General features: G+C 35.6%; 1 protein-coding gene across 6 annotated transcripts; it reads right to left on the bottom strand.

Moving 5' to 3' along the window:
• Window positions 1-526: 526 nt before the first annotated feature.
• LOC107959391 (syndetin) lies at window positions 527-19,970 on the bottom strand. Of its 6 annotated transcripts, none has more exons than XM_016895447.2 (27): window positions 19,281-19,970; window positions 18,425-18,592; window positions 17,724-17,798; window positions 16,898-16,976; window positions 16,237-16,301; window positions 15,968-16,057; window positions 15,758-15,847; window positions 15,561-15,647; window positions 15,227-15,310; window positions 14,227-14,385; window positions 13,690-13,718; window positions 13,460-13,592; window positions 12,938-12,977; window positions 12,390-12,826; window positions 6,575-7,113; window positions 6,403-6,466; window positions 6,177-6,279; window positions 5,899-6,062; window positions 5,387-5,512; window positions 3,995-4,065; window positions 2,974-3,036; window positions 2,752-2,824; window positions 2,125-2,244; window positions 1,951-2,028; window positions 1,794-1,844; window positions 1,583-1,691; window positions 527-859 (listed from the first exon to the last, which is right to left on the bottom strand). In XM_016895447.2, the coding sequence occupies exons 1-26, from the start codon at window positions 19,524-19,526 to the stop codon at window positions 1,590-1,592; spliced, it is 3,336 nt and encodes a 1,111-aa protein (XP_016750936.2). In that variant the 5' UTR covers window positions 19,527-19,970; the 3' UTR covers window positions 527-859; window positions 1,583-1,589. The 6 variants fall into 6 exon arrangements, with proteins under 6 accessions (XP_016750936.2, XP_016750938.2, XP_016750935.2 ...); XM_016895449.2 differs by having other exon boundaries at window positions 14,263-14,385; XM_016895448.2 differs by lacking the exon at window positions 527-859 and adding an exon at window positions 1,020-1,377.
• Window positions 19,971-20,149: the final 179 nt, after the last annotated feature.

Genomic DNA, 20,149 nt, shown 5'->3' with positions numbered 1-20,149 from the left:
AATAAGCCTTTTAGGATGGAAAGAGTGTCAATCTGTGTGCACCTGTCATATCAATGTATCTCTCTTTCGCTTGTCTGCATATACTACTACGGGCATAGGATACCGTTTTGGACTTGGAAAATAATTCCAGTCTTGACAAAGACATACAGTCCCCTGTCACGTTATAATTTATAACCTAATAAATAACTCAATTATATTATTCAATATATATCTTATTGTCGATCAATCATATCTCACCACCTCATCTCTTTAATCTAATTTTTATTATTCAAATTCTAAAAACTATTCTTTTTCTCCACTGGTGAATGTAAAAACAGAAAAAATAAATAATTTTAGACAAGTAAAAGAAAAGAAGAAGAAGAAGAAATACTAGGGCAAAGGGTACTATTACATAAGCACTTTCCTTCAATATCTTTGTTAAACGTTTTTGTTGTATTCTTTTTTATTTTTAAATGGTAGCAAAAGATTTGAAGGATACCACAAGAATACAGTGATGGACGCGATGCAAACAATTAAAGTCCAGAAATTGAGGCAATTGGTCCCAAAAGGAAGACCCCATTTTAATATTGTTTCCTTGGATTAGCCTTTTACTATAGATCTCCATTCTACATACAAAATAACTAGTTAACGGTTAAAAATTTTACATTAGTTTGATACTGTCAGATATGTTTTGTCTTCCATTTCTGAGGTCTGGTTTCCGGTCACAACTTCTCGCAGTAAGCTGAAAATCTCTCACATTTTCTCTTGCCGATGACCAACTTTTTTTTTTTTTGTAGAGCTGATAAAAAATCAATACAAACTCCCACCATGAACAATATCAAGCATGTTTGTCGACTCTGAATACGTTTCCCAGAGGAGTCTGTTAAAAGATTATATATATAAAAAAAATGAGTAAAACTATAAGATATAAATGTCCAATATGTAGCATACCAAACACAGCCTAACAGTATTTAGTTTAGGGTATTAACTATTAAGCAAGAAAAAGAAAAAAAAAATCATCCTTCAGTTTTGCGGCGATAACAAACCAGAATGAATGGTTGAGATGCTACTTGCCATTCGTACGCAGAGTCAATAAACATAAATAAATACATGGATCCTATGGTGAAATGAAACTAAAAATGTGTTTTTAAAGTTTTGAGTTGTGACGTGTGCAAATTTATCAAACATACATATTTGTTTACTAAGATTATCTACACTTAAGATTATCTCAACCAAATATATGTTGTATCTTTACACATTCTGTCATTTCATCATATCCCACCAATTTAAAAAGAAAGTTCGCAGCAGTTTGACATTTTCAATCTGATGGCAGCACTTCAAGCCAGTAAGTGTCCGAAAGACCTTGTTATTACTTTAACACCATGTGTGACTTCAAGACTGAATTTGATATTTAAGGGCAGCACAAGTATTATAAACAGTGAAGATATACAAACCTTAATTGCACTCAATGTAATGAAATGAAAACCAAGAAACACCATGGGATATACATAATTTTGTTACAAAAAACCAAATATATATATTTTCTTTCTTTCTTTTAATCAGTGTGAAACTTTACATTTTAATTTCAAGTTCGACTATATACCTGCTGCTCATTCGATCTTTTCCAGAACTTCCAACCTGGTTTTTCTTTTCCAACCTTTCATTGAAGCAACAAGGTTTATTAACCCCACAATCTGATTCTTGCTATATTCCTGCATCGCAAAAGTAGTTTTTATTTCCAGGTTTCTAAGACGAAGAGAAGAACTAGATTATGAAAGCAATTGATATTTTGCTGCAACCAGAAGACTTCTTACCGGATGAGCTCGTGCCCAGTGTACATATTCAGTTTCAGGGAGATAATAAGCCTGTTAAGAGAATGACTCAACTTAATACTCCATATACATATCAAAATGAAGGATGAATCAATTTTTGCATCAGCTTCTTAATTGACCGTGTTAACTATGAAGTCACCTTGATGAAAGTTTCAACAATCTGTAACTTTGGCTTCACGTTTATGGAGACAAAGTGTTGTAGGCCACTGATTAAAACCTGAAAGGAATAAGGAAAATAGGTTACCAAATTTGATAAACATGCAAAATGACCCGACAATACAAAGTATTTTCCTTTCATAATTCAAATTAACACCTGAAGGTCTAATGACATGAGAGCTCGTCCTTCATCAGTGCATCGCTTCACTCGTGATAGACCTTCAATAAGAGTTTCTGCAACAATTTCTAGTCCGTAGTCCAATAGGAGGTCTTGAACCTAAGTAATTGGAAAACAAAGCTTGGAGGAAATCATTTCACATTTTTTTCTGGTAGCTGCAGTTATCCTTTTCATCAAAAAGCAAGGACATCATAATCATGAACATGCATGCGCATCAATCTTTTCAATTCTTTATACAAGATACTGAATTCACTTTTTCGCTTCTGAGTTTTACTAATGACAACCTCACCTGCAGCAAATTAACCTTCTATAATGGGCTTCATGTCACAAGTATCACTTGTCCAATCTGGTTAAACTGTTTTCTTCTCTTCTTTCTTAACATTCATTTCATTTATTCTCTTCAATGGCAAACCTATCTGGTTTACAAATAACCCCCACCCCCCCCCCAGCTATTCTATTGACTGATCCACAAACTAACTTGCTTCAAGCATGCACGATTAATCCAATGGCAGTTCATCCAGATCAATGAAAAGCAATAGGCAAACAATATCACATTGATTAATTCTGTTATTTAGCAATGTTTAAAAGGATGGGGGTTCATCTTACCTCTTTCTGAATTCCTCCATGAGCAAGCCTTGTTTTGTAGTGCTTAAATTCTCCCAACAACAAATCCACATACCTATTCATTAAACAATTCATATCAATGAACTTCTCAAATGGAGGTCAAGGATCTATTCAGGCAAAGATAATAGCAAGATTTACTGCCAAATATGAGATCACAGAAAAAAGAAAAAAAATGAAACAAATTTGTAAAGAAAGAGAACAAACCCATTGTGCTCCATCCCAAGCTCTTTCAATTCCCATTTTGCATTAGCAATTCGATCAACATACCTGCCAAACATTCAGGTTTTATTATGAGAATAGCCTAGACAACAGCTAGGAAAATTCATGGCATGCTAGTAAATATATATATATTTTTTCTTTCAGCCATGCAATCACAGAAGAAAAATTAATCATTGTTAAAGATCTACAAGGTTTTGATTTCAGCCATGAAAATGGAGGAAAAGAGGGAAAGGACATAAAAAGTTAGTTTAAAAAAAAATCTTGCCGCATAATATAACCTTAATGGGTTTGGCAAGTGAAACCAAATTCTTCCATTATATCCCAAGTCAGCCAGACACTGCAAAATTTAGTCACTAATAACCAGTTTTGATGGATTGATAGATAACCTCCAATCATCAAAATTAACAAGAATGGTTGGACAAATGTCTTTAGCCTACCTCAAAATTTTAATACCCACTAAGACATTTTTGTTTACTCTCTTTCATATTTCCCGCAACTCAGCATTTTGGACACTTCAATTGTTTTGATACATTTTCTTTTTCATTCAGATTTTTTTTCTTGCTTGGTTCAGTTAACATCAAAGAGTATTGTTTTTTATAAAAAATATATATATTTCAGCATATTGGGTGACTACAAGGTTGAGTAATAATAACCCTAGAATCAGTCCCAGCTTTCACAAGGCTATATACACAGACACATGTGCATGCATAAACATACACGTGCATACATATATTTTGTTCCTTGCTTTTGGTTGCATTTGTTGCCTCAATTTTTGCATAAAAGAAAAGCAAAACCATAGACAAAATTCACAAGCATCAAAAACATTATCATTAAATCAATCATAATGATTGCATAGAAAAATCAAATCATGTTTTTTTTTTTTTCCATTAAAGTTATTTTAAGTTACTTTTAATTTATAATCCTCAACAAACAGGTTTTAGCTTTTGTGTCAATATGCAAGCAAAAATAACATTTTTTAATGAGGAACTCGATATAATGATCTTACCCGTTAATGTGAAGCAGTATTCTGGCAGTTGTCCTATGTATGTGCTCTACAAGATCTGGCACAGCACCCACCTGGCAATAGCCAAGCAAGTAGACTAAATATCATATTATCAGAAAAAGTAAAATTCAAATTTATATAATAACATTTACTTGATAAGACAAAAGGATGCTCATTTGGAAAACCATAATAAATTTTATAAATTACATATTAAAAAGATGTTCCAAACCAAGCAGGGAAAAGTAAAATATATATGTCTGAAGGAGGGAGACAGCTTAAACTTGCAGCTGTTCTAGTACAAAGGCAGCTTAGCTTATGCTATGTAGATTATTACACGGGCTATACAGGCAGGGTTGAGTGGCAGGAGCAAGGACTTGAGAGGTATACATGCTTGTACAGATAGTAGGGAAGTGACACATTTGGTCTATCTATTTTTTAGCTTTAATGATGAAAGTAATAGGAGGGCCTTTGACAGGGAAGAGCTACCTTCATCAAAGCTCTAATAGTTATTAGGAGTAACTGATCTTTTAATTTTGTTTCAACTGTTTGAACAAAAAAAAAAACGGCTTCCTTCATGAATCGAGGCCCCTTGCTGCGTGTTTGTCATCATTTTGTACTGATTAAAGAAAATATTTGAGCTACAAATCATACGTTACATAGAGTAACTTGACACTGCCATCATAATAATCTAGCACAAGATAGTGTCAAAGGTCTTCAAGAATCCAAGTCCTCATAATTTACAGATCCCACAACTGTTCAGAGGGTCATTTTTTCAGGAGGGAGGGGGCAACAAGGAGCCTATTTCAGACTATCAGATTTATCATTCATGATTTTTCATCACATCATACCATATAATTATTCAATTGAATTTAGTATAAAGTTATAATGAAACTGCTTGAATATATTATGAAGCTGTCTATATGTTCAAAAGGTTCAATGTACCAAATTAATGAAGCAACAAAACGGGAAATTATTAAATTTACTCTTGACCTTACAGACTCACTTGGAAGATCCAGTAGAATGACCCCTGTCCTTATCCATAATATATCTCTGTCTACAAAGCATTAACAACTTGCTTTTCTATGAAAGGTGGAACTAAAATCTTAACCACATACTACTTTTGACATTTATTTAATACTATACATATACAAATAACACAAAGCAGAAACCAGGACATCCTTTCTGAAAGAAGAGAGGACAAAGTGTCTCTTATTACTGGTATTTTTTAATTTCAGGAAAATATGGATTAGAGGTGGTCCAATACTGTTATAAATAACTATTCTGGTCTTGTTCAGACATAGCACTAAACCATAAGTCAACATAAATCACACAAGTACAATTTTTTTTGCATTTTCTTGACCCAATTGATAGAAAATGACTAATAGAGAAACATACCAGGTGCACAAAGAAAGCCTCAACTATAGCTGTATTACTCTTTAATAGCAATGATTGGAGATTAGTTCTAGATCTATGCAATATCCGAGCTACAAGAGCTACAGTATCAGCACCTGCACATCTTTCCTGCAACATAAGTGTTATGTTATTTATGGGCACATAAATTACCCAATGCTTCATTCCTGTTTTAAAAACAAAATCCACATAAATCACCTTAGTTCAAAGAAATCAAGAAACCAATAAGCATTTAACATAGATTCTTGTTGACGAGTCAGTGCAAAGCATTTTAATGAATAATCCACATTAATAAACAAAATCTTTCATCCCTTAGTTAATATCATATTGAGAAATAAAACTACCGAAACATAAAGTGGCTGATGAGAGAACAAGAAATCTGCTAATAGTGGGCAATTTTCCCCATCAAATCTATAAGAAAAGGAGCTTGGGGGAAAAACTTGTAACGGTCATCCTAAAAATCAGTAATACCTTACCCAAAGAAAGTTGCTTTATACCTTTAGACCAAAGGAGGTGCCTGCTGGAGAACCAAAATTTGTATTTTGAGGAGCAGTGGCTGTCAAATCTGCATGTGCAGTTGAAGATGATAAGGGTCCTGATGAAGTTTTTATCCACTCTTCACAATCTTGCGTTATTTGTGATAAGGCAGTCTTTAACCGATCTAGGAATAACAAACAAATGGTCAAAATGCAGAAATGAGAAGTGGACTTATAAGTGAAAGACATATTAATAGATATATAAATTTCCATCATGTATTGAATGGAAATTAACTTACAATTAAGAGAGTCCGTCGAAGTCTTTCCACTCAAATTCATGTTTTGCAGACCAAATGTTTCAAATACAAAATAGAAAAACATTTCAAATAACTGGCATATGCCCTGCAACAATGTACTGAATCAGGAAAATTAATTTAGAGGGAAAACGCGAAAAAGACAGCGTTCAGATTGTATGCCCACTGAGGAAGTAGAGCTTAGGAAAAGAAAGGTTTAACCAGTACGCACCTTAAAAAACTCAACATTTACTATTTCAAGTTTCTGCATCAATCTTGCATACTTATCCATCGACCTAATGTGTAAAAATTAGAAGCTCAATTACATTTGCTTATAAGAAAATGAAGAACATAGCTCTTGATAGAGAAATGCATTTTCTTTTCGGAACTGTATAGCACCTAACCTCAGAAGACAAAGAGATGATCCTGTTTGTGCTGTAAAATCATCATTACTGAAATGAGGAGAGTAACTTCTTGAAAGGTTGGGTTTTGAAATTCGACTAGGGAGTTGACTATCCTCATCAATAAAGTCAGCAAGTAAATCCTCGTTTTCCTCTTCCGAGATGGAATTGGCACCATTGATATGATTTTCATCACCACGTGGAGAGACATCACCATGAATATTATCAACATTTCCCTCATATTCAACAGAGGTTGTTCCATTAAGTGGGGAGGAATTATGAGCCTCTTTGTGACTGGAGCTTACTTTTAGCAAAAATGGGTTTCCATTTCTAAGCCAAGGAGAAAATCCACTCTTCTTGGCACCCGTGTCAACTTTGTTTGCTGATTTGTCAGCACGAAGCACCCTAGAATTAGAAGACCTACCATCAGAGGCAGCAATTAAGGGTGCTCCATCACCTACTAGCCCAGCAAAACTAATTATTTGTGCCGTCTCTGGTGGCAATCTAAGCCAGGTTTCTCTCTCCAAAACCATTTTAAGTGCCTGGAAACGAAACAAAAAGACACAGTTCCATTTCAACTCATTAAGGTTACAGGCAGAAGGTATAGAATTATGCACAGAAATACTAGTAAGTGTAGGAATATTCTGTAAATATTTTAGGAATATTTTGTAGATATTTTTTTTATTAAAATCCCTTATTTTAAGGGATCATATCTCCTATTTAGTATCTTTCCTAACTTAGAGTTTCCCAAAGTAGTGTCATAGGTTGTATATAAAAAAACTCTGATTTATGTTCTATTTAGTATCAAATACTCTGATTTCTACATGGTATCAGCTTAGGTTACGATTTCTTTATTCAACCTAGACCATGTCCGAAACTCCTTCTCCTACTTCGGAGATTACTTCAAATCCAGAAAATTTTTCTGGTTCCGATGCTCCATCAGATTCGTCTGGTCTGACTATCACCTGCCATCGATTGAATGGCAACAATTTTCTTGAATGGTCCCAATCGGTTAAGATTTTTCTCTTGGGCAGAGAAAGATTGGACTACGTTACTGGTGAAATGAAGAAGCCTGCTGTGACTGATGCTGGTTTTGCTAAGTGGATGCGTGACAATGGTCAGGTTATGACTTGGCTCCTTAATTCCATGACCCCGAGTATAAGCAGAAACTTTCTTCTTTACACCACAGCCGCTGAAATTTGGAGTGCAGTCCGCGGAACCTACTCTAGCACGGATAACATTGCTGAATTATATCATGTTGAAGATCAAGCAGCCACCCTTAAACAAGGAACCATGCCTGTTACTCTCTACTACAATACCCTTACTGCTCTTTGGCAACAATTAGATTTGTATGCACATTATGATTGGGTAGATCCAACAGATGCTGCTCTTTATCAGCAAATTGTTACTCAACGAAGACTTTTTCAATTTCTCCAAGGCTTAAATAAGGACCTGGACGAGGTTCGCGGCAGGGTCCTGGCTATTTCTCCTCTTCCCTCCCTTCGAGAGGCTTTCTCTATGGTCAAGAAGGAAGAAAGCCGAAGGTGTGTGATGCTGTCTGATGAACCATATTCCACTTCTGAAAGATCTGCCTTACTGACCCATCAATCATCTCCCTCTTCCAAACGGGGGAGACCTTGGTGTGATCATTGCAAAAAGCCCGGCCACTCTAAAGAGAAGTGTTGGAAGCTTCATGGTAAGCCTCAAGACTGGAAGTCCAAGCAGTCTCGAGATAATAAATCAAGCCTTGCCGTTGCCACCTCTGTCACTAGTTTCACTAAAGAACAGATTGCTGAACTTCAAAAACTATTTGGAAAGTTTCAAGGGTCTTGTGAGGGTAATCTGGTCATAAAAGATCCAGAAGGTAACCTTTCTTCTACTGCATTTTTCGCCTCCCAGTTGACTCCTAATTGGATCCTCAATTCTGGTGCTACGGATCATATGACTGGTAACAAGGCATTGTTTCACAATTTTTTCCATACCTTTGGTAAAGCTGTCAAAACGGCTGATGGTACCTTGTGCAAAATAGAGGGACATGGCACTGTTATTCTCAATGAACAGATTGCACTTAAAAATGTTCTCTTTGTACCAAATCTAGCGTGCAATCTCATCTCTGTTAGTAAATTGTCCACAGACTTGCACTGCTCTGTAATTTTTAATGATCGTGATTGTACTTTGCAGGCACTGAACTCGAAGAAGATGATTGGTAAGGCCAGCTTGCAGAATGGTCTCTACATCCTCCCTACCTCTCCTAAAATCGAGATCTCCAAGTCATTTACCGCTTTAGGAAAAGTTGATACTGTTATGTTATGGCACTTTCGTTTAGGCCATCCTAGTTTCCAATACCTTGCAAAATTGTTTTCTGCTCTATTCATTAATAAAAGGCCTAATTCTTTTTCTTGCAAAGTTTGCTCTCTTGCCAAACATACTAAATCATCTTATTTTCCTTCTACATACAAGCCTTCTTACCCTTTTGCTTTGATCCATAGTGATATTTGGGGCCCTTCTCGGGTGAAGAATGCTGATAATTGTAAGTGGTTTATCACTTTTATTGATGATCACAGTAGGATAACTTGGACTTATTTGCTGAAAGATAAATCTGAAACTGCTAGTGTTTTTGTGCAATTTTATAACATGGTTCTCACTCAATTTGGGTCTTAAATCCAGCTCTTTAAATCTGATAATGGCAGTGTAGGTCTTTAGGTGATTTTTTTAAGGAAAAGGGCATAGTTCAGATTAGTTCTTGTGTTGGAACCCCACAGCAAAACGGCATTGCCGAAAGAAAAAATAGGCATCTTCTTGAAGTTACTCGTTCTCTTCTATTTACCACTAATGTTCCTAAATATTTGTGGGGGGAAGCCTTATTAACTGCCACATATTTAATCAACCGGATGCCTAGTAAGGTTTTAAAATTTCAAACGCCTCAATCTATATTTTTGCAGCACTTTCCTCATTTTAAGCCTATCTCCACCATTCTGCCACTTAAAATTTTTGGCTGCACTGTTTTTATCCAAAATATTGCTCCTAATAAGTCCAAGTTAGATCCTAAGTCTTTAAAATGTGTATTGGTTGGGTATTCTTCACTTAAGAAGGGTTATAAATGCTATCATCCTCTTTCTAAACGATTTTTCACCACTATGGATATAACATTTTATGAGCAGGATTCCTATTTCACTCAGGCTGAAATTCAGAGGGAAACATGGAGTGATTTTCAGCCACAACAGGTATCTCCTCCTAATCTTCATTATCAACCTTCAGAATTGCCATCTTGTTCGCCATTACCTGCAGATCTGTCACCTGTGAATGCTCCCATTGATTCTCCTGTAGTACCTATGACTAATTCACCTACACCCACTTTAAACACTCTTCCTGAAAATACACCTACTCCAATTGACAGTCTTCAAAAAACACCACCACCCAAACAACTTTGTGTCTACACAAAAAAAAGAAGACATATCCCTGAGACTGTTTTGCAATCTGATTCTTGCCAAGAATTGGATTTGGGTCCAGCTGCCGAAATGGAAGAAGAAATCAGTAAGTCCACTACTCTAGATGACTTTCCTATTGCTATTAGAAAAGGGGTTAGACAGTGCACCAAGCATCCTATTGAAAAATTTACTGGTTATAATTCATTGATGCCATCTTTTCAAGCATTTACAGCAACTTTGGATAAAGAACAGGTTCCCACAAGCATAGCTGAAGCTCTAAAGGATCCAAAATGGAGAAGGGCTGTTGAAGAGGAAATTAGTGCACTAGAGAAAAATGCTACTTGGACCATTACAGACCTTCCTCAAGGAAAAAAGGCTGTCGGCTGTACATAGATCTTTGCTGTAAAGTATAACTCCAATGGCAGTATCCAACGATACAAAGCTAGACTAGTGGCCAGAGGTTTCACGCAAACATATGGGATAGACTTCACAGAAACTTTTGCACCTGTGACAAAGCTTAACACTATTCGAGTACTCCTAAGTTTGGCTGTAAATTGCGATTGGAAATTACACCAACTTGATGTAAAAACGCATTTCTTAATGGCAAGCTTGAGGAAGAAGTCTATATGCAATTGCCACCTGGCTCAAAGTCTATTGAAGGTAGCAACAAGGTTTGCAAGCTCAACAAGTCTCTATACGGGTTAAAACAATCACCCAGAGCTTGGTTCGAGAGGTTCACTAAAGTCATTCTTCAAAATGGCTACAAGCAGTCCCTTACCGATCATACGCTTTTCATCAAGGTAACTTCTACAAATAAGAAAGCTATCCTAATTGTGTATGTGGATGACATCATTCTTACTGGAGATGATGAGGAAGAGATTAGCAATTTGAAGAAGTTGTTAAACAGGGAATTCGAAACCAAGGACTTGGGAAAGCTAAGGTATTTCTTAGGAATGGAGGTGGCAAGATCAAAAGAAGGACTTGTGATCAACCAGAGAAAGTATGTACTTGATTTACTCAAAGAAACTGGTTTTCTTGGCTGTAAGCCGGCTGATACACCAATGGAGGCAAACTTGAGATTCAATAAAGAAGATGAGTCCTTAGTAGACAAAGAGAAATTTCAAAGGTTAGTTGGGAAACTAATCTACTTATCCTTGACAAGGCCAGATATAGCTTTTCCCGTAAATGTGATAAGTCAACACATGACTAATCCTACTGAAGGGCATATGGCAGCAGCAAATAGAATTCTCAAGTACTTGAAGAAAACTCCAGGACACGGCTTAATGTTTAAGAAGACACAAGACAGAACTGTTAAGATTTTTACAGACTCTAGTTGGGCTGGAGATCTCACTGAAAGAAGATCCACTAGTGGGTACTGCACTTTTGTTTGGGGTAACCTTACAACTTGGAGAAGTAAGAAACAATCTGTTATTTCAAGAAGTAGTGCTGAAGCTGAATTTAAAGCACTAGCTTTGGGGATATGCGAAGGAATTTGGCTACTTAAATTACTAAAAGAACTTGGCACAAATCAGGAGGATCACTTTGAAGTTTTGTGTGATAATCAATCTGCCATTCAGATTGCCAAGAACCCAGTTCAACATGACCGAACAAAGCATGTTGAAATTGATAGGCATTTTATTGCTGATCAAGTCAACAAAAAGACAGCCACTCTTTCTTACATTCCTTCAGAAGGACAGATTGCAGACATTCTTACCAAGGCTTTACCAAAACCTGTGTTCAATAAATTCCTATTCAAGCTGGGATTATACAATGTATATTCTCCAGCTTGAGGGGGAGTGTAGGAATATTCTGTAAATATTTTAGGAATATTTTGTAGATATTTTTTTTATTAAAATCCCTTATTTTAAGGGATCATATCTCCTATTTAGTATCTTTCCTAACTTAGAGTTTCCTAAAGTAGTGTCATAGGTTGTATATAAAAAAAACTCTGATTTATGTTCTATTTAGTATCAAATACTCTGATTTCTACAGTAAGAATGGTGCCACAAAATAAAATGTATCTGCAGCAAAAGAAATGCCAACAGACAAACCAATTTTATAACATGCTACAATAAGCAAGAAAATAAAAATACAAGTACCGGTACTTGCTCCACAAAAAACTTCTCCATGCTTCCATTTTATACAAAGTATAAAATATCAACAGTCATTACAAAAAATATTGCAAGTATGGTAAAGACAACAAAACTTGCATTTTGATGTGCATAATTCTTGTAACCATGTAGATAAGTAAGAAGCCCATGACTAGCTATAACTAAATGGTAGCGCCACCCTGTCTCCAAAGAAAGCCTACAACTTCAAAGACTAACTCCCCCAAAACCAATAAAAACAATAAAAGTAACGACGAAGAAAAAGTCAGAAATCCAACTTACAGATACATTTTGCCGATGAAATGCAGCAAAATAATTTCCGCAGACACCCTTCAATTTCTGCCTGAACTCAAAAGCCTCAACTCCACAGAAGGCTTCCCCAGCCAAGATGAATGTGCTAAGATCTTCATAGTTTTTCAAAAATTGATGAATGCTTGTAGAAGCAGCAGCAGAAGCAGACAGCAGTACTGACACTCGGCTAGTCGTAAGTTGCCAAAGATTCTTTCGTCCCCTCTGAAGAGTTTGTGACACAAAAGTTATGGCTTCTTTCCTTAATTGATACCATGGAGATCCACTGCTTGATGTAGCACCATCGCCATTTCTACCATCAGAAACTGGTTTATCAGATTCTACATTTCCAGAATCCATCCTTCCAGATGTATCAGCTGAGGAAGTGGCTGTTGTAGACTCCTTTATGGAAGATGAACCAGGTGTCCCGCCTACAGATTCAGTGAGATCAAATAGTTAACCCATTGGGAGTTGCAAGGATTATTTTCGAAACTGAACCCAGTGTGCGCTGAAACCTCTACAGCATTCAGAAAAGATGTTACCTTTCATCAATTTGGCATTTGTTGCTGGGCACTCTAAAACCTGCAACAAGACAGAAACATTTTAAAATAATAATAAGAAGAAGAAGAAGAAGAGAGACAGAGCACCCTGCAAACAGGAAGGAAACCAGGAATATGCAAAAAGGCCATGGCATTACCAAAGAACCCAGAAAGATTTCTTATAAATATGCATACATCCAGAGATTTATATACCATGCAATAGATTCAAACTGATGCCTCAAAAGAAAACCAATATAGAAAAGGAAAAACCATGTGAGTCAAAGCACAGACTTGCTTAACTCCAATTCTAGCTTAGCCCTCCCGTATTTCTTAGTCCTGGATGCTCTAGGCAGATAATGTAACTATCTTCTATTCCACATTTCCCATAGCTTGAGAAGTGGAAAAGAAAGTTCCACATAAATTTCACAGCAACAAAAAGTTGGAGACAACTGTAATCATTAAGCAGCAACACTAACAACAAATATTTTACATAAACAAATGAGAAACAGTAAAATTCAAATTGACCTTATTCTCCAGCTGAAAGCCCATGATTTCATGATATGAACACATTATTTTGAACAGGACAGCTAGTGTCCTTAACAAACACTGTCTAAACTTAGATTCAGGTATCTGAAGGCATAGATCGCTGTAGGTAAGTCTGGGGTCAAATAAAAAATAAGTTAATAACCATGGAAAAATAATAAAGTACTAGCACATCAATTGATAGAAAGACCACTTAAGTTTAGAATGCATACCTGCTATTTTGCATTTGTACATCTTGGTCCTGCAAAAGTTATCAATCACCTAATAAGTTATTCTATCATATGAGGTAGAAAATATAAGCATCATGAGCAGCAAGAAAAGGTAAAAAGGACATACAAAGGACCTAGGATAAATTCACAATGAAACAAACTGAACTAAAGTGTGGTTTGTTCTCATTCTTCTATGGTTTCCTGTCCATACTGGTTGGCTATGTGTATTTAAGTTCCCTTCTCCCTTTGATGGACTCCTAATATATCTGTGTACTCTTTTATTAGCCACAGTCCAAAACTTTTCATCCAATTCAACTAAATTTGAATTCACATTAATATAATTAACTAGAATAAGCACCCTGTGATCTCAACCTCATTTCCTATCTAGTGCATCAACATAAGTACACTGATAAATTGTATCGACAAATGGCCTGAAATCTAGAATTTGACAGTTAACAGCACGTACATTAAAATACTTTCTTTGAGTGGGTAAAGAGTATATTATAGTTGTAAACTAAAACTCTGAGGTGCCATATGTACCTCTGAACTATCGTATTCCCGCAACATCAATATTACCTCATAGAGAATAATACTCTTCAAGACAGAGTAGGTTTCTGAGATAACTTCTTGCATGAAAAAACTTTGTATCTTCTCAGCAAGACCAGAGATATCTCCTATTAAAGCATAAGCATCAACCACCTGAAACATTGCAAATATATTAACCTCACTTTTCCAAAAATATAAAAATGATAGTCGTAAATCTCTAACTTCGGTTTTTCCCTCTAAAGAATGAGACAAATGTTATTGAACTTGACAAAGCCTAGGATGTAGACCACAGAATGAGAAGAATCTTCTAATTGCAGGATAGGCCACATACGGCACGGACAGAAAATGACTAGCACAGCGAACATAATGAGAACTGTATGATATTTATTGTAGACCAAAATAATGCAATTCTCAAGCAAAACTAAATAACGTTAACCAAATGGCCAAAAAACATATCTGAATTCCATCAAAGGCCATAGAGCAAACCAGTTTTTAATGCACATACAAACAGAACAAAGAAATTGTAGTAGTCTACATACTGAGTAAGCTGTTAGAAACAGAAAACAAGAAAGCACTAAACAGTTGAAAACTAAAAGGGAATGGGCAGAAGCAGTATCTTTTCTAGGCCACAACAATAGACAAGCAAAGAAATCTGTGAGCGTGCTCATGCTCAAATTTATACATAAATCCAGCAGATACCCTGGTCTGCCTCCCTAGCATTCTATGCAGACAACTAAAATATAGTCATTTAATGAAAGGTGCAAACAATGATATGTCATCGATTTGATAAAACAAACTAACCACAAATTGAACTCGATGAGGCAGCCACAGGACGTTTGGATACTTGAAACAAATAAAATGATTTACTGAAAATAAATTTATGAGTGTATCATCTATGACAAAAGTAATGCATAAATCATGTAGAAAGTTGAAATCAAAGACTTCATGCATGCACCAGGTATTAAGAACAAGGAGCAGAGAATAAATAACTGACAGTTAAATAGCCTTCTTCTTTAAACTCCTGACAAACTCCTAACAAGAGCGAGTCCAGCTTTTGAAGAGTTCTTCCCAGCCAAACCTGCATTAATACTTAAAATGGTGAAAAGGAAGCTTACTTCAAATTTTAATCCAAAATCAACTGTAAGAAAGTTATAAGAAGGAAGAAATTTTCTATTCCAGAGCAAAAGATGCAGCATTGCAACTTAACATATATCTTTTGTATGTTCTTACTATAATTAACAACAGAAATTAAGAGAGGCAGGCAGAAAGAGAGAACACCTTTTGGTACAAAATACATAAGAATTACATAATAGAACTTTAATGCTCACCTCAACCCCACGGCTCATCTCTTGTATTGCTGAAAGCTCTGAGAAGCTATCTAGTAGTTGTAAATACTCGGATAGTACTTGAAATGCCTGCACAATAACTTATACTAAGTGCAATGTTTTGAGATATAATCATCATAAAGTAGAAAAAAGAAACTGAAGGATCAAAGGTAATGTAACTAATGTTACTTGGAACTCACCTTGCAGAAATTACCTTCCTCGACCAGAGACTCAAGGGATACTTGCATGTCCCGTGCATGAAGAAGCTCAGCTAGTACTGGAAGCAAGTGCTGCAATGAGAAATATGAATATTATGAAAACATTAACTTTCTCCCAGAAAGCCAAAAGATATAAAATTATAGCCACAGTCAAAGATAGGCATTGCTAAGGTGAGTACAAGAGAGATTTACCATAAGAGCCTGTTTCTTCTTAGAATCAGTATTCACAACAAGGTCCCTAGAAACCTCGTTCATTGATGATGTCAGATGCCTTCTGCCATTCTGCAAACAACACAACTCTACATGAGATGCAGATTCAGTAGCAGCATAACAATTGTACATTCAATATCTAAAGTAATGAACAGAATCACCAAGAACTGGGAAAAAGCAGAAACAATGAGCTGACATTCTCCATATGAGGTTCTTTAAAATATCATACATGAAACAATGCAAAAGCTTACCCTGCAGATGACATTTGCAATCTTCAAGTCTTTCTCCAATTCCCTGACCAAATTCATACCCTTCACTGGCCAAAAGCAAGTATCAAAACCTCACTTAAAGAAACGAGAAAATGAATTCTGAACTTCTTTAAACCACCACCATAGTACACACAACAACAAAAACTGAAGTAAGAACTGTAAAACCTTAAACACCTTCAACCCCTCCAATTTACTAATTAAAATTAAAAGGTTGTCACTTTAATTAAAGAAGAAACTAGAAGACAATCAAATTTTCTTAACCATTCTGTATAACCCCACAGAAATGTATTTTTATATTATATATTTTGAGACAGGCACCAATAAGACCAACACTACAGCACATCATGCCAATTAATCAACTTATAACTGATAAAGCGAATAATTCCATCTTTAGTGAATAATTAGTGTCATGGGACCAACTTTAGTAAATATATACATAAAATCTTGATGACTAGGAATTAGAAGAAGAATTCAGATAATTGATGCTCTATATATCATAGTCAAAAACTCCATTTAAAGATGCAAAAAGACACTTTTCATTTTAATAATAGATAGAGGAGCACAACTTGTAAACCTATACAATAAAATAAGATGATGTATAAACAAAGGTTATACAGCAGAGAAATCTCATTAGATAACTTACCCATTACTTCATGGTGCTCCATAACATTGCGGGATAATTGTTCTGCTACTCTATCCAGTTGAGCTAATCTAAGTGTGGCCTAAAAAGAGATCAAGATGAACGGAAAAATAGATAAACTTAATGAAAATTCCAGATAAGAACAAAGCTATCTGATTGCAATCCATTAGAAACCCGGGGGGGCAAACAATGGAACAAAGCAAGTAACCTTTATCGATATATGACAAGATAAGAACAAAAGAAACAGCTACGCATATATGACAAGCATGGAACCTTGAACATATTTAGCTCACTGGTACAATGTACAACCCAGGATCTTTGCTCCACAATTGCTTATTCAACCTTAGGCCGCAGTTCATAAAACCCAAAAACCTTTTCTTATTATCAGATGTCTTTATTATATCCCCTAATCATTACCACTGTGTTCACAGAGATAATATTGAGCAAAGAACTGTTCACTGACAACAAACAAGTCACAGCAGGGAATTGGGATTATGACGCACAAGCAGTTACTCATTCATGAACAGAGTAAGAAAACAGTATCATATGCGTCACTTGTAACAGGCACTTGTTAAATAAGAAAACCAGAAGAAAGGACAAAAATATTATCTCACAATTAAAACAAAAAGTTGGGATATCTACATATTTATAGCGAATGGTAGTAAGACACTATTGGAGGGATCAAAGTCACCAAGAGAGGAAATAATAAAGCAGTAAAGTCCAATAGTCCACAATATAAATGATTGAGGTACAAAACCAGAAGACAAATAATTGAATTAGCAAAGTCCACTTAAAAAACTAAAATAAGAAAACTAAACCAAAAAAATACCTGTTTCTCAAAATATTCTAGTTCATTTTCTTCAGAAGGAATATGCTCCAAGACATGTTTTATCGGATCAAACTCCTGCCATAGATTGAAAAAGTAAGTATACAGAAACAGAATGAAGAAACATAAAATTATAATAATAATAATAATAATAATAATAATAACAACATGCTTCAGCATAGTAAAAAAGAAAAGGCAAACACTATTCTTTCTGTTTTCCTTTTGGAACTACTCCTGTATGCTTCCAATGAACTACAGTAGTACTGCTCCTTCCCCTTTCCCGTACCCACCCCACCTCCTTTTACTTTTTCTTTCTTTCTTCTGCTTTCAGAATCTCATATTCAAAAAGAAAAGAACAAGGCAAAGAAACAGAATGCAGACTATAACAAAACAGTTCTTTCTCATGTCCTTGAAGCTTATATATTCACAGCATGTACTTTAGTATATGATCATTATGGATAGAAGAAAGGAAGTGGTGGAGAAGAAAGACAGCAACAAATAAATATTGACAAGAATAAATGTTAAAACAACAAAAATACCAATCAGAACCACAACTTTATGTTCGCCTTAATTATTCAGATGACTAAAAGAAGTTGAATTTGTAAATGTAACTTCACTGATTTTGCATTGCACAATAGACAATGGTTCTCAAATTATAATTTATATGTCTCTAGTACATCTAAGCATAAATATCCAAGAAACACCTCCTCATAGAATTTTTCCTCTATGTCTTCTACTATTTGACTCTGAGGTTTGCTTCCATATATTGACATCAGTTCTTCAGAACTCGATGGAAGACTATATCTCTGATCAGGTGGCAATCCTGAAAGAGCACGAGCAACAGCTGCTGCTGCTGCAGCTCGAGCTGGAACCTGTATAAGATAATAAAGAACATATGGATCAAAATTCACAAATAAACTATAGAGAAGAATACAGCTAGTCCTGACAGAAATATCAAATAACCACCAAAGTCCAAAAGTAACATACAAACCACAAAACCCAGCAAACTTTTGGCTCAAAAAACATAACAAGTCATACCCAGTTCCATCTACTGCTTTGTTGTTGTTGGGGACCATTTGGTAATTACTTTTGATATTTAACATTGCCTCCCAAAACCAAAAGACCGGGATATAAAAAGCAAACAATGTTTTATTTTAAGATTTAAAAATGAAAAACTATACACAAAAACATGATTTTACTATTATACTAAACAATTATTTAAAAATTCCGTCGCATTCCATGTTCATTGTTCATCCATTTTTTTTTTACAGTAAAATCTTTAAGGGAAGCAAAAGTAACAACCAAACAAAGTCTTTGTCATTCAGGATGCAACGTATCTAGCAAGTCCAGTGACAAAACTAAATTCAGTTCAAATCAAATCTAATTAAACTTAACTTCAACGAAGTAACACTAATTTATACTAGTGTCGAATTTCTCAAAACTAATCAAATGCAGTGGAATAAACCTCAATAAAGAATTCCGGCAAAAGAAAGAACTCAACAAAGACTCGATAATCAAAAGATTAAAAGATTTAAGTAAGTCTTGAGCTACATTACTTACCTCGGGCCGATCAGAAGAGGGAGAAGAAGGCAAGAGACCAAGTGATCGCGCGGACCGCACGGAGCTGAGGATTTTCTCCCCAACCTTGGACAAATCCATTCCACCTCCTTGGAATAACAAAAAAGGGACCAAAAAGAAAACCCTAGAGCTGTCAAATCCACCGTCGCTTAAATCGCCAACGCCGCCATTCAACAAAAACGGATTCCCCAAAACGCTGCCGAACGGGAACAGATTCGGCTGCTGCATTTCATTTCAACTCCAGATCATAAACACACATCCCCCGTCTTCAAACACCTTTCCTTTTTCTTTCCTTTCCACGGATCTGCTTCTCTTTTTTATCTTTTTCCAATTTCCCACCCCGGGATCGGTTGGGAAGTGAAAGAAATTTTAGGGACAGAAGTTTAGATTAGAATTGTTATACTTTTTCGTTAGGGACAAATTGCGAAATTCTGTCGGTAAATAAAATAAGAAAATACTGGCGCTGTCCGTTGATTTTTGGGCTTTCCATAGACTGATGGAGCTCCTCCTAGTCTAGCTCTAGCAGTAGTACTTGAAGGACCGGGCAGAGCGTTAATAGAAGTTTAGGCAATGGGCTAAACGATGAAGAGTTGTACTTGCAGAGGCTTGACTTAGAGCGCCAGCGTCGCATTTTCCTTGCTGCATTTTTTGCTCCTTTGTTTTTAATGCTTTTGCAAATTTCATTTTTTAATACTTTTAATTAAACTAGTGTATGAAAAGCAATCTAATAATTAGATTGGAACTATTTATTTGTAATTACATAATATTGACATGTATGAATAATAATTGGTAGGTTGTATTAAATTAGGTGCAATTGAAGCACCTTAATTGAGAATTAGAGTAATTATAGA

Source organism: Gossypium hirsutum, chromosome A05, assembly GCF_007990345.1.
Source record: "Gossypium hirsutum isolate 1008001.06 chromosome A05, Gossypium_hirsutum_v2.1, whole genome shotgun sequence".
Lineage (NCBI taxonomy): Eukaryota > Viridiplantae > Streptophyta > Magnoliopsida > Malvales > Malvaceae > Gossypium > Gossypium hirsutum.
Note: the sequence above shows the minus strand (reverse complement) of the source record. Positions and strands in the feature narration are given on the sequence as shown.